The 13,676-nt window shown below is 33.7% G+C and overlaps 2 protein-coding genes across 4 annotated transcripts; one reads left to right on the top strand and one right to left on the bottom strand.

Moving 5' to 3' along the window:
- Positions 1 to 2,469: 2,469 nt before the first annotated feature.
- On the top strand, positions 2,470 to 5,640 carry LOC110693086 (zinc finger MYM-type protein 1-like). Its single transcript, XM_021870213.1, has 2 exons — positions 2,470 to 4,867; positions 5,633 to 5,640. The coding sequence occupies exons 1-2, from the start codon at positions 2,470 to 2,472 to the stop codon at positions 5,638 to 5,640; spliced, it is 2,406 nt and encodes an 801-aa protein (XP_021725905.1).
- A 2,895-nt stretch (positions 5,641 to 8,535) lies between these two features.
- Positions 8,536 to 13,047, bottom strand: LOC110692910 (two-component response regulator-like APRR5). 3 transcript variants are annotated; one of them, XM_021869983.1, is made up of 8 exons: positions 12,668 to 13,047; positions 11,292 to 11,453; positions 11,073 to 11,203; positions 10,818 to 10,979; positions 10,274 to 10,445; positions 9,797 to 10,127; positions 8,974 to 9,643; positions 8,536 to 8,875 (listed from the first exon to the last, which is right to left on the bottom strand). In XM_021869983.1, exons 1-8 carry the CDS (start codon positions 12,864 to 12,866, stop codon positions 8,744 to 8,746), a joined length of 1,959 nt encoding a protein of 652 aa, XP_021725675.1. In that variant the 5' UTR covers positions 12,867 to 13,047; the 3' UTR covers positions 8,536 to 8,743. The 3 variants fall into 3 exon arrangements, with proteins under 3 accessions (XP_021725675.1, XP_021725678.1, XP_021725677.1); XM_021869986.1 differs by having other exon boundaries at positions 9,797 to 10,121; XM_021869985.1 differs by having other exon boundaries at positions 10,818 to 10,976.
- Positions 13,048 to 13,676: the final 629 nt, after the last annotated feature.

The raw sequence follows: 13,676 nt of genomic DNA, 5'->3' as shown, positions 1-13,676 counted from the left end.
GCAAAAGCAATTTCCAAACATAAGAAAAACTGAAAAAGGGAAGTCAAATCACTTTTAGCTTATGTGTTTGTTACGCGACAATTCAATCATTTTACCAACAGTGCCTCAATCAGAAATTCAGAATTTTGATAATCGTAATTAATTATATTTATTTATGGGGTAAAAAACTTGAAAAAGAGAAATAATATGCTGTTTTATTTCTTGAATGTTTATAAAGTGTCACCATAATGTGTAGTGCTCTTTTTGAAGTTTTGTGCAAACAGAAAGTCAAAAGCAACTCCATACATTTGATCAGCTAGTAAACACCAAGCTTGCACACATCAACAGCTCATTAGACAATGTTGAAACTCTTTGTTTGTGTTTATAGTTGTAACCAATATATAGTTGAAAACTTGGATTGTGTTTAGGGACAATGATTGGAAACGACTAATTAAGTAATTATGGAGTATCATGCACGTCGCACTCTTGACTCGCGAGGTGGCATGACACAGTCACTACGTGAGTAATATGGGTGTAATAATGTGTACACATTTATGTGCGACATTCTCAATGCTCTTGAGTGCATAATATAAGTACAACTGACAAATTATAAAAGAATATATTATATATAAACGACATATCATGTGTCCTTAGCTTGTACTCGAATTATATTAAACATTTTTATTATTGTATGGTCTTGAATTTTCTATTCCTTGGAAATTTGTCAAAAAACTTTAGTTCTTGTATAGCTTTTGATACAATAACGGATTCAAATCTTGGAAGAAAACTTGTATTCTCGACCTATGTTTTCGGAAATGAGATCTTACATAAAGAGAGTCAAATAAAAATAGCCTTTTTTGGTTGCTAGATAAAGGTTAAATAATCATGAATATACAATAGATGCACTTACATATTAGAGAAATAACTCTATTGTTTTATTGATATATGTATATTATGTACCTTTCCACTTTGCGTGCCTGGTATCTAATTTATAAAAAGGTTGGCACACTTTTTAAAAAGTAACTTTTATTATTGCTTTATTTGAAGTGCAAATGAATTGAAAAAGACATAAAACAATCAATGAAATTAGTAGCCCCTCGATTTGTAATTGTACACCCCACCTGATTTTGCATAACATTATTGTATGAATTGAGCTTATTATTAGCAGTGGCGGACTTGGGCTTAGACCTGGTGGGTCAAGTGACTCACCAAGCCCAAAAAAAAATTTTAAGTTATTTAAAAAAAAAAAAAAAAAAAAAAAAAAAAATTAAAATCAGTTACAGGAGAGACGGAGAGTTCAAGGCTTTCAAGCCCTAGCCTCTTCGTGCTCTGGCTTCTCCTTCTCCGCCTAATCGCCTCCATTCTTCTCTTCGTGAATCGTGACTTCTCCTTCAGTCCTTCTCCGCCTAATCGCCTCCATTCTTCTCTTCGTGAATCGTGAGTCGTGACTTCGCCTTCTCCGCCTAATCGCCTCCATTGTTAATCGCCTCATCTCCATTCTTCTGTTCGTGACTTTGCGTCCGAGGTTGTGGAAGATGACTAATTGACTTTCCCATCGTCACATTTATCAGGTTCGATCTTGTTTCTCTGTCTTGATTTAGTTTCAAATTTTTGGGTTTGATTGTCGTGGATTTTTGCATATATGTTCCTGTTGTTTTCGACATGTTCAATGTGTATTCGAATTTTTTTGGTTCAATCTTTGTGGGTGTATTTCAGCAAAATCGCTTCGTTTTTATTGGGGTTTATTTGATCATTATTTGTTTTCGATTTTTTGGCTTTATTTGGTCGATTGGTTTTCGATTATTTTGGGGTTTATTTGATCGATTTGTTTTCGATTTTTTGACTTTATTTGGTCGATTGGCTTTCGATTGTTTTGGGGTTTATTTGATTGATTTGTTTTCGATTTTTTTGTCTTTATTTGTTCAATTGGTTTTCGATTATTTTAGGCATCATCCAATATTCTTTTTTTAGTCAATCATAATTAGAAAAATATTTGATATCTTAGAAAAACAGGTCATTGGCTGCAAATTAGGGTATGAAACTTGGTATTCAAATACTTTAATGTTCCTGCTTCTTTATTTGATTGTCATTTTGAATAGAATTGTGCTAAGTAATCATCTAATGATTCACTCCGCTTATTGTGCTTCCCATCCTTAAGTATGTAGACATTTGATTATTTATTTCCCATTAAAAGGTGCTTACACTGTTACACATGTTATGTAAAGTATTTGGCTTGTCAAATTTGGATATCTTTTCTGTTGATCTTTGGGTCAAAGTCTCTTATGAGATCCCTTGATTTTAGATATATATTTGATGCACAGAGTCTATTACTTGATTCTTTTTATATCTGGCTGCGTTTGATCTAGCTCCCTTGTCTGACTGGTGTCCATTATGAATTGCTTGATTTAGACCATTTAGTTGAATATTTATTCAAATAATTTTTCTGGGGAATATTGCTTGATTTAGTTCAATATTTATTCAAATTTCAGAATGAAGAGAAAACATACTCCAAATGAAATGCAAAACATTACTAGCTTCTTTGCTAAAAAAAATCCTACTCCAACTTCTCTTCCACATCCAACACAAAATGAACAAACTATAACTCCACCTCAACAAAGTGAGCAACTTTCATCTCCATCTCATTATTCAACTCAAAATTCCCCTCAAAATGAACAAGGCCAATGTTCTCCTAATGCCCCAATCTTTGGAGAAAGATTAAGTGAACATGAATTTGCTAATCTTCCACAAGATCCAGGAAAGAGGAGAAAAATGAGTCAATTTCATAAAGATGATAGAGATTTAGTGAGAAGAATTTACATTCAAAGAAAGCCTTGTCAGCCCAAAGACTTTACATTTCCTCAAACTTCTATTTTTGGCAAAAATCGTCGCTTTTGTGCTAAGTGGTTTGATACTTGGACTTGGCTTGAGTATAGTGTGGAAAAGGATGCTGCCTATTGTTTCCCTTGTTATCTATTCAAGGATGAAAATGCCTTTGGAGGTGATGCTTTTGTTAGTGATGGTTTCAAATCATGGAATCGATCGGATTTAATAAGAAAACATGTCGGTAAACACTTGAGTGCACATAATAATGTTGTTTTAGCTATGGATTTGTTCAAGAAACAAAATTCAAGCATCACACAAGCCTTAACAAAACAAACCGCTGAGAGTACAAATGCATATAGGACGCGACTTGAAGCTTCAATTGAATCTATCCAATGGCTTTTACTCCAAGGGTTGCCTTTCCGTGGTCATGATGAAAAAGAAAGTTCCTTAAGAAGAGGTAACTTTCTTTCACTTTTATCCCTTATTTCCAAAGGTAATCCTGAATATTCTAAAGTTGTTTTCAAAAATGCTCCTAGTAATTGTCAACTTACTTCTCCTAAAGTCCAAAAAGATATCATAAATGCATGTGCAAAAGAGACCACTAAAGCAATGCTTGAAGATATTGATGGTGGTTTATTTTCTATCCTTGCTGATGAGTCCGCTGATGTTTCTGACAAGGAACAATTGGCTCTTTGTTTGAGATATGTTAATAGAAAGGGAGAAGTGTGTGAGCGTTTACTTGGTATTGTGCATGTTGTAAACACTGCTTCTTTGACTCTCAAAACTGCTATTGAATCCTTATTAATGGAGCATTCTTTGTCTTTCTCTCAAGTACGGGGTCAGGGTTATGATGGGGCAAGTAATATGCAAGGTTCTATTAATGGCCTTAGGACTCTTATAGAGAATGAGTGTAAAGAAGCTTATTTTGTCCACTGCTTTGCTCACCAACTTCAATTAACTCAAGTTGCACTTGCTAAAAAGAATTCAGATTGTGCTTGGTTATTTGTTGATGTACTTGCACCTCTCTTGAATTTTGTGGGGGGTTCACCAAAAAGGAAAGAGTTTCTTCGTGAAAATCAAGCTCAAAGAGTGGTGGATGCATTGTCTCTAGGTGAACTTGAAACGGGTTCAGGTTTAAATCAAGAACGTGGATTAGGTAGACCTTGTGATACTCGTTGGGGATCTCACTTCAAGACAATCTTGAATGTACTTGATTTATTCCCTGTAATCCTTGGTTCTCTTGAGGATATTGCAAAAGTATCTGATACAATAGATTCTAATAGAGCTCAAACACTTACAAATCTTCTGATGTCCTTTGATTTTGTGTTCGTGGCACACTTGATGGTTAGTATATTTGCGATAACAAATGCTTTGAATGTGGCCTTACAAAAGCACGATCAAGACATTGTGAATGCAATGGCCATGGTTAATGTAACCAAGACTAATTTGCAAAAAATGAGAGATGAAGGATGGGATTCTCATATGGAAAAGGTAATTTCTTTTATTGGTGACTATGACATTGCAGTTCCAGATATGGAGGCTAAATATGTTGTTCCCGGGAGGAGGTTGTTTAGAGGTAAATGCCCACAAGTGTCCAATCTACATCATTTTCGAGTTGAAGTTTTTTTTGGTGTCATTGATCTTCAATTGCAAGAACTTGAAAATCGATTTCCCGAAATAACTAAAGAACTACTTGTGTGTATGTCTTGTTTGAGTCCTGTGGATCGTTTTTCTAAGTTTGATAAGGAAAAATTGATTAAGCTTGCAAAATTCTATCCTAATGAATTTCCAAGTTCAGAATTGATAGTCTTTGGTCATACACTTGATAGTTACATTTGTTCTGTTAGAGGAGATGAAAGGTTTTGGAATTTGAAGGGTCTTAGTGATCTTTCAATCAAATTGGTTGAAACGGGATTGTCTGAAACTCATGATAGGGTCTATTTACTTTTGAAATTGGTGTTGCTTCTTCCTGTCGCAACGGCAAGTGTGGAAAGAGTATTTTCTGGCATGAAGCAAGTGAAAGACAAACTACGAAATAGCATGGGAGATCAAATGTTGAATGATTGTTTAATTACTTATTTGGAGAATGATTTGTTTTTGAATGTTAGCATGGAAGATATCATGAATCGATATCAAAACATGAAAACTCGTCGAGAACTATTTTAATAAGTTTGCATTACTATTTAGTTGTCTTTTATAGTATTATATGAACATTTGGTTGTATTTTGTACTGTTTGAATATTTGGATGTATTTTTTAGTACTATTATTTGGTTGTTTGGTAAAAAAAAATTTTTAACATATTTGATTATCGATTGTGACTCACCAGTCGGAAAATCCTGGGTCCGCCACTGATTATTAGATACCAATTAATGCAAATTCTACTAGAGCGACTCAGATCAATTGAATCAAATGGAGATTAAGTTCTTCTTAAGTCGAATTGATGTCATACTTAGTTTGAGGGAGTCCACTAAATATAATACTCCCTCCGCATTCAATTATTTACAATATTTGCCATAATTGGGTGCTACCTATTATCTGCAACAAATTTTTTTATTTCTATTTTTAGTAAAATTTATAGTGTAAAAAGACATCCTTACTCTTACTTTTTTGTTTTAAATTTGTTTAACTCATCTTAATTATACACAAAGGGAACCACCTTTTCTCTCCTTTTTCCCACTCAAATGTACCCACATGCAAAATTAAGTCACATGCACCACTTTCTCTCTCCTATTTCCCTCTTTTTTTCCAACTTAATTAAACACCCTAACTTGTCATTAAACTTTCCTAAAAGTTTTACTTAGGAGTCTGTAAAAGTTGTCTTTGTTGCAGATAATTGAAATCGGAGGGAGTATAAAATTTGTAGCTTTCCTGTACATAATTTACTAGAATGAGTCAATGAATCATGGCATACTCAATTACTCAAACTAATATAGCATCACCACTGCCACCGCGTTCTTCCTAGCAAGTGCTAATGGTGCTACCATTATAAGGCTCAATCTCGAAACCTCTAAAAACGTCGAGACTAGCTTATATCTCATTCACTTTTGGTGTGGTCCTTTGAGAATTGTATTTTGGATGATCGCTCAGGCAATTAGATGGCGTTATGGTTAAACAAGGGGCACTACTTGAGAATTAATAATAATAATAATAATAATAATAATAATAATAATAATAATAATAATACTTTACATATTATGTGCAACGATTAGACATTTTTCCTTTCAACTTTATGTTAAATCGTTGTAAATAATATGTAACGTAGGTAGTAATAGTAATAATAATTATAATAATAATAATAAAGGTCTTTGTAATATGAAGTAAGTTAGAGGCAAAAAAATAATTTTTTTTTTTTTTTTTTGGACACAGACTTCTCACGTGTCTTGATTCTAGAAGAATCTCATAGCTAAGAGAGTCTAGAGTAAGGTATTTGTCTTCGTCAGCAGTGCTAAGTCTGACATCATGTATGCTATTGGGCCTTTGGACAGCCTCTATGTTGTCGTTTGTTTGGGTCAATTAAGTTCATTCTATTCATCATTTCTTGTTGGAGCCTAACATGAGTCATTGCCTCATTGGCAATTGGCATGACTCAATTGTCTGTTCGTTGACTAGGGTGCAAGCCTTGTGCGAAAATGGTGCTTGGGTGCACATAGTAAGAAAAGTGGATGTTAGATTTTAGAATTAATGGTTTGTTCTCATTGACTGAACTCAACTGAATTTATTAAAACTGAAATGAACTGAAATGAATATTTTATAAGAGAAGGAAATTAAGAGCTGAAGTGAACTGAATTGAAAATAAACGTATGAGAACAGACTCTAACACTTTCGTCTATTGACAAAAAGGCCGAGGAACGGAGATCAATGGGGTGTTTGTGCGCACATAGTACATAGGCACAAGTGGGATCGATAACAAGAAAGTTATGTTTGATACAATTCAGCGAGTTTGGGGGTTATAAGATTAGCATCAATACAATAACTATGTTGGCGCAACTACTCAAAACTAGTATTATAACAAGACTAACAAGTAACAATGAGTAAGAAGCTTATATTTTCATTAACCATGACCCTCTAAAAAAGCTTTATTTTAGAATTACAATATTATTTCAATAAACCCCTAAAAATTCAACATAGTATACACATAGACAGATAGTGCCCATGCATATTGTAAAAACAAAGAAAAAAAGATAGAGAACTTTTTAAATACTCAAATTCATTATTATTTAGTTTAGGACTTGTAAAAAGGGGGGGTTAACCGGTTCAGTCATAAGCTCTAAATATAAATATTTTGGATTTATTTATGTTTGAAAAGAGAACTAATTACAAAAAGGTAGAAAGACATAGAAAATTATGTATGTGGTGGCATATATACTTTTTGGAACTCTGTAGTACAGTCAACCATTTTTATTAATTTAATTGAGCTCTCTTACTCTCTTATATTTGTGAATTTTGTCCCATGTATGATAGATGTATAAATACTTTTACGTCAAGCAATATTTTTATATATGAACTTTTTATTGGGTATGGCGTTAAGCAAATAGTTAGTACAACCTTTGAAGCAATTTTTTTTTAAGGTTGTTACGATGCACCACAATTGTTGTATACTGTATTTAAGTAATCCAATAATAATACCCACCAACTATGAACATTGGTGTATTAAAATAAGGGTGGTCTGTGCTAATGACATAAGACTAAGCATATATGTGCGTGCGCGCACACACACAAAAAAAAAAAAAAAAAACTTTAAGCATATTTTACCAAAACCACATTCCTTTGTGCCTAGTAAATGGAAATTCCTTTACTTCTTATTTATCTATCTTCTAAATTATCTAGTCTGTACAGATCATATTGACCAATGAGGGGGTTTTGGTTCAATAGAGCATTTCTTCTTATCTATCAAAAAAAATTTATATCCTAAACTCGTAGAAAAATACGTTTTTTTTTTTAAAAAAAAAAAAATCCATCTTATAATGTAGACTTAACAAAAACTGATATATTCCACATATTTATATTGTTTTATTATATAGACACTAAAAATTAAAATTATCCGGAGAGCCACTTTCATATAATCAAACAAACATTAAATATTTCCCTCAAAAAAAAACATTAAATATCACATGCCAATAGTACCTTTTTTTTTGGTTAGAAATAGCACACCTCAGAACCTTAAAATCTACATAATTAGCTGTGCAAGCTCAAAAAAAATAAAAAAATAAAAAAAAGTGTCACGAGATAAATCCCTTGCAAGGTTGTAAAATGTAATTGATGTTTGTGAAAACGAAATCTTGTGGTCACTACTCAGTGCTCACTAGCATCATTCAAAGCATTACTATTTGATAACCTTCCATTTTTTTTGTTAAAGTTATATTGGACCAGCATGCTCTGGCTTGTAGGTTTGTGAATGAGACTTTGTGATTAATTCATAAAGTTCTTCTAAAATGTTTTCATTGAAGTATATAATTGGAAGTTGTTTTCCCATCAACCCTTCTTTGCTTCTCAATCTTTATTATCACTTCTTCCATGTATACATAGTTCATGTTCATTGTTCGACTCATAGTAAGATCATCAACTTCTACATTACTAGCAAGGGCAGAATCATAACAAAAAAAAAAAAAAAAAAAAAAAAAAAAACGATCTTGTACATTACTCAAATTATGTACTAGCACGAAGATTGTAGTATAAGGTGATAGGTTCATCCTAGCATGTTGATGGGAGGGGAGAAGAGAGTGAGAGACGGGTTTAAATGGAAGTTGATGTTCCTGAATCTTGTATAAATTGTAATCTCAAGTTTCATCCAGGATTTCTGTCTGTAAAATCCGGAACCAAAACAAGCATGTTATTTCATCTACAGACCTACTTATAAATAAATACAAAAATCTCACACTAACACCTATCTATTAATCTATATGTACTATACAACAAAACCAAAACATATGGCATCCCTGGCTAACTGGCAGTTGAATTGCCACCTGAATGGTTAGATTTTAGTGGTGGAGGATCTGGAGGTACTTGACGTACAAATTGCCCTTTTATTCGTGGACGTTGCTCTGCAAGCTTTTTCCTGCTCTTATATCGAACCTGTAAAAAAGTTTTGAGTATTAGCTTTGACAATACAAGAACAAGATATCATCCTTTAGTTATACAATACACCTCACTTGACAGAATAAAGTGGTTACCTTCTTCTCGTAGCATCTTTCTTTTCTTTTCAAGCGGAACTTATTAATGGCAGCTACTCGTTGCAAAGACCTTTGTCGAGTCAAATCACAAACACGACCTTGATCATTTCCTCCCTCAGAGCTACCACCGGTTAGATGCCCTACTCCTGATGTGTCATTATGTAAAGAACTACTGGCACTTTGATCAGCAGCAGAAGAAAAGTGTGCTCGCTCCTCAAAAGATTCCAGGTTATTTTGATCCTGCATATTCATTGGTTGATTGGATGATAGCTTAGGACTTTGTTCGAGGGGTTGGAAATGGTGTCTGCCGTTAATCACATCCATGCTGAATTGATGATAAGAATTCATTTGCTGGTTGGCAGAGCTTGGACTAGGTGAGACCGATGGTGTGCAAGCCATAGGACAAACATCTATTTGCATCCCACTCACTGGAAGTGGCATGGGAAATAGTTTTTCTGAAGCAGCTCTGTACTCGTTTTCAACTTCTTTCGCGAGATCTGTTGAGAGGGACATCGCCTTTCTATCATATGAAAGCAAAGGATCCTTAGCACTGTAGCTTCTCTCTAGAGCATTGTCTGATGAGTGATCAACAGGTTTGCCTAATTTGTCTTTAGGAGTTGAAATGGAACTTGGATTTGAATTTGACATATGTGATGCCTTGTTCACATACCTACAAAACCAACAACATAAATTAGAAAATTTGAAAACCATAAAAGCCTGTTTTGCTACTAATTTCTTTACTAGCTTTTCTGTTCGATATCATTGAGTAGCAGCCTAGAAGCATATTACACATGACTCATCATGAAGGAAGGAAGTAACTCACCGTGTAAAAGCTGATGCGTTGGAATGATTCAGCATTTGATTTTCATTACTAGTCTTATTTTCAATAACACCAGGAAAGAATCTCCTCAGACTGAGATCCAACTGTTGAGAGGGCTCTGATCTGTTTTCACCGTCATTTAAGCACACGTTGTGATTAGAATGGCTATCTAGAGCTCCAATCAGATCAATGGCTTCTCTTGAAGAATTGGGGTTAACATCCATGATATCATTATCTTCTGTGTAGAAAGTCACATTCTCTTCACGACTTTGTTGATCTACCTTTTGATCTTCATTGATTGCATTGTTACTGTTGCAGGCAGCAGTATCTGATCCTACAATGAAAATCTTTCTAATAAGAAAACTTCGGAGCACAAATTTTAGATCAAACAGCAAAAAGAAAGTAGAAGCTAAATGAAGAGATGTAATTGGTTTAATGGATTAGAGGCAGCATCATGTACAAAAGTATAGGTATATTTACCTGCAACAGCACTCTCAGGAGTTTGTAAATTTTGACTTGAATTGCCAAATTTTCCATTTTCCTGTATGATCAATTCTGAAACAGGAGAAATCCCCTGATTTGGCTGTGAGTTATCTTCTACTTCAGCCATGTACGCGCTCTCATCTTCCATATTTTGCTTTCCACAGGAGCTCTGCAGGAGACAGCAAAGAAGCAATCTCAATATTAAACTTCAAGTAGCCAACTCAAACTGGAAAGGTAATCAGCAATACTATCGTTTTCAGCAGAATGAGAGCATTCCCCATCATGACACGAAACAAATCAAGACAACATGTAGAAAATTTCTAGTATGTACACAGAACATCATGGTTTCTGTTAAATCAGCACCAATGGTCTACTCATGATGCAAACGTCAAAAACTAGCAGATGTGTATTTGCCCTAAAGCTCACAAAGGAGACCATATCACCAACTATTATGTCTTTCATTCTTCTAAATTATGTGTCAAATAGAAGAAACATGTAATTGGAGCTACAGAATATTTTATACAAGGCAAAAGTTCCTAACCTGTGCATCACTTCCTTTTTTGTTACACAGCTCTTGCCCTGGGGCACAAGTTTTGGAACTGCTTGAGTGGTCACTTCCAGCATTGTTTTCTGCTGTGGCTTCGAGCTTTTCCTGTCCAACACTCTCATCCCGTGGGCTAAGTCCACCTCCTCGATTCAACTGCTGAAATATGAATAGGATACCCGATAGTTAAAGAAAGCCATGGATGAAAAATCTAAAGGAGACTTATAATAAGGGCAGAAAACATAAACATACATGTTTTCTTCTCCATACATGCTGCCATAAGTTCTTCAACTCATTTATCCTTATCGGTTTAATAAGAAAGTCGGCTGCTCCTCTCAACATGCATTTATAGACCATGCTAATTGGATCATTCGTGGACATCACTGCATAACATTAAACATGTCAGAAACTGATTTTTTTGCCATCAACAAATTAAAAGCATTATAAACCAATAAACAACATCAAACATACTTATAACGGGGATGTTCTTGCAGATTTCGTGTTCCATAATCAAGGTCAGAAGAGCATATCCTGATATTGACGGCAATTCAGCTTCTGTCAAAATGAGGTCTATGTTATGAGGTCTGGCCTTCAATACTTCCCAAGCCTTCAGACCGTCAGCAACTGAAGCAACTGCAGACAGAACAAGGCAACTTGCCTCAGTCTTTGTTTCGATATTATCATACACAAATTCTTAGCCTTCTAATGTTTAAAACATATCAGAAAGAAAATCAACTGCAGTCAGAACCTGGTAAATCACCTCAATCTTTGTCTCAATATCATCGTACACTGACTCTTAGTCTTCTAATGTCTAAAACATATTAAAACAAAATCAAGTGAAGACGGTACAATGTCAAATCACTTCAATCTTTGTCTCAATCTTATCATACACAAATTCTTAGCCTTAATGTCTAAAACATATCATTAACAGAAGCAACTGCAGCCAGAACAAGGCAAATCACCTCGATCTTAGTCTCAAACTCTCAATATAATCCTAAACAAATTATTAATTTAGCCTTCTAATTTCTAAAACATAAAAGGAACAGAATCAACTGCAGACAGAACATGGCAAATCACCTTGATATTCGTCTCGATATTAATTATAATACACAAATTCTTAACCTTCTAATATAAAAAATACAACCAGAAGCTTGAATCTGTCAAAAACCTCAACAAGAATGATTCAAACTGAAGCATAAATTCCCTTCAATTATGCAACAAAATTACAGATGTCTGAAAACTGAAGATATCAACAAAAAATCATCATTTCAGATAAATTTTACAAAACTCTGGAAAGATCTACTAGTTTCTTCTAGCAGAAGAATCGTCAGCTCCTCATCAGATCAACTTCTTATTTCAACAACTAAAGCTATAAAGAACATTCAATTTACCAAACAAATCAATAAAATAGATGATAACTCATTGAAATTTGCTGAATTTCCAGCATATATATATCAATAATTGAAGTACAAATGCAAATTAAACATCTTTCAATACAACCAAACAAAGGGTAACCAAAAACAATTTATCCTTAAGCACCTTAAATCTCAATATGAATCTAATTTAATTCATAATCTCGCAACAAGAGACCGACTTACAATAACTTATCCGTACAAAATTATTTATTGTAAGTCCGCCTCATACAAGATATTTCTGCTCTGTCTCACAAAACCTTTACAGAATCTGTTTTTTTTTTTTTTTTTTTTTGTAAAAAATCCACTGAAAACGGTAAAACCCACCTCTTAATTGCATCAATTAAGAGGTGGGTTTTGAACTAAAACAAGAATTCATACAAACTAAATAAAATCAAAGCGAAATTAAATTAAACCCAAGAACACTAAACTGACCTTTATAATTGCATTTTCGAAGAAGGGCACCAATAATTTGTCGAGTAGAATCATCATATTCAACCAACAAAATTCTAAGACCCATTTTAGGCAATCTAGTCGAACCATCTTTACTTTCTTTTTTCTTCTTCTCTTCTTCTTCTTTCAGAATCTCCATTATTTCTAAATCTTCTTCAGTACTCATTACTACTTCCCCCATTTTTTTAATCTTCTTTACTTCAAAGATCAGCCACAAAATCAAGTAATTTTACTTCAAATTCATACATATGTATGTGTACATACAAAACCCAGCTAAACTTTCTCCTTGTTTTTTTTTTATTTCTTTGGATTTTTTTGGTGAACCAAATTATAAATGTCTAAGTTTTTCAAAAAATAATAAACATAGTAATGTTGATATAGTTAAAAATATCTGAATTTGGAACGAAAGGATACCATCCAACGGCCAGGATTTAACAACAGGAAAAAGGAGCCGACTGAACCAACGGCTGTAAAGCGAATTCTTTTCTTTGAGAAGGTAGCAAAATATCTACAAACGTTGTATGGCCCAAATTAACCACGTCAGCCTTTTTCATTTTTTTTTTTCAATTTGTATTTATTTTTTCTAATGTGGGGTACAATCAAAAAGAAAGAAGCCATTGGTCCCATTTTATATTTAATCTTATTTTTTTAATTAATGGTTTATTTATTTTTACATAATTTTTTAATTTATGGTTGGTTCAAACCGATTTTGCAATTCTCTTTTTTCAATTTTTTTTAATTATTTAAAAGAGTATAATTTGGGATATTTTGAGATTTGGGAGTGCCGAGTGGACACATGGGATGGAAAAAAGAGGTGGGGTCCACAAACAAAGATATTAGCATAAGTGGTAGATATTGCGAAGATATTTTATGTGTGGGACCAAACAAGTGGTGCTTGATGGATAGGACTATGACACGTGGGTGTTGTTGAATGTATTTAGGGGTATTTCATTTATTACTCCATATATTTTGTGGCTTATAATGGTTTAAT

Source organism: Chenopodium quinoa, unplaced genomic scaffold (genome assembly GCF_001683475.1).
Source record: "Chenopodium quinoa cultivar QQ74 unplaced genomic scaffold, ASM168347v1, whole genome shotgun sequence".
NCBI classification, from domain to species: domain Eukaryota; kingdom Viridiplantae; phylum Streptophyta; class Magnoliopsida; order Caryophyllales; family Amaranthaceae; genus Chenopodium; species Chenopodium quinoa.
Note: the sequence above shows the minus strand (reverse complement) of the source record. Positions and strands in the feature narration are given on the sequence as shown.

Bases quoted from the DNA above. Each gene is read 5' to 3' on its own strand.
- LOC110692910 (XM_021869983.1), bottom strand. From the start codon at position 12,866: ATGGGGGAAGTAGTAATGAGTACTGAAGAAGATTTAGAAATAATGGAG. The intron at 11,454-12,667 runs GTCAGTTTAGTG...TTCTGTCTGCAG, and splicing joins TCGAAAATGCAATTATAAAG to TTGCTTCAGTTGCTGACGGT. The intron at 10,128-10,273 runs GTAAATATACCT...TTTTCATTGTAG, and splicing joins TCCTGAGAGTGCTGTTGCAG to GATCAGATACTGCTGCCTGC.
- LOC110693086 (XM_021870213.1), top strand. From the start codon at position 2,470: ATGAAGAGAAAACATACTCCAAATGAAATGCAAAACATTACTAGCTTC.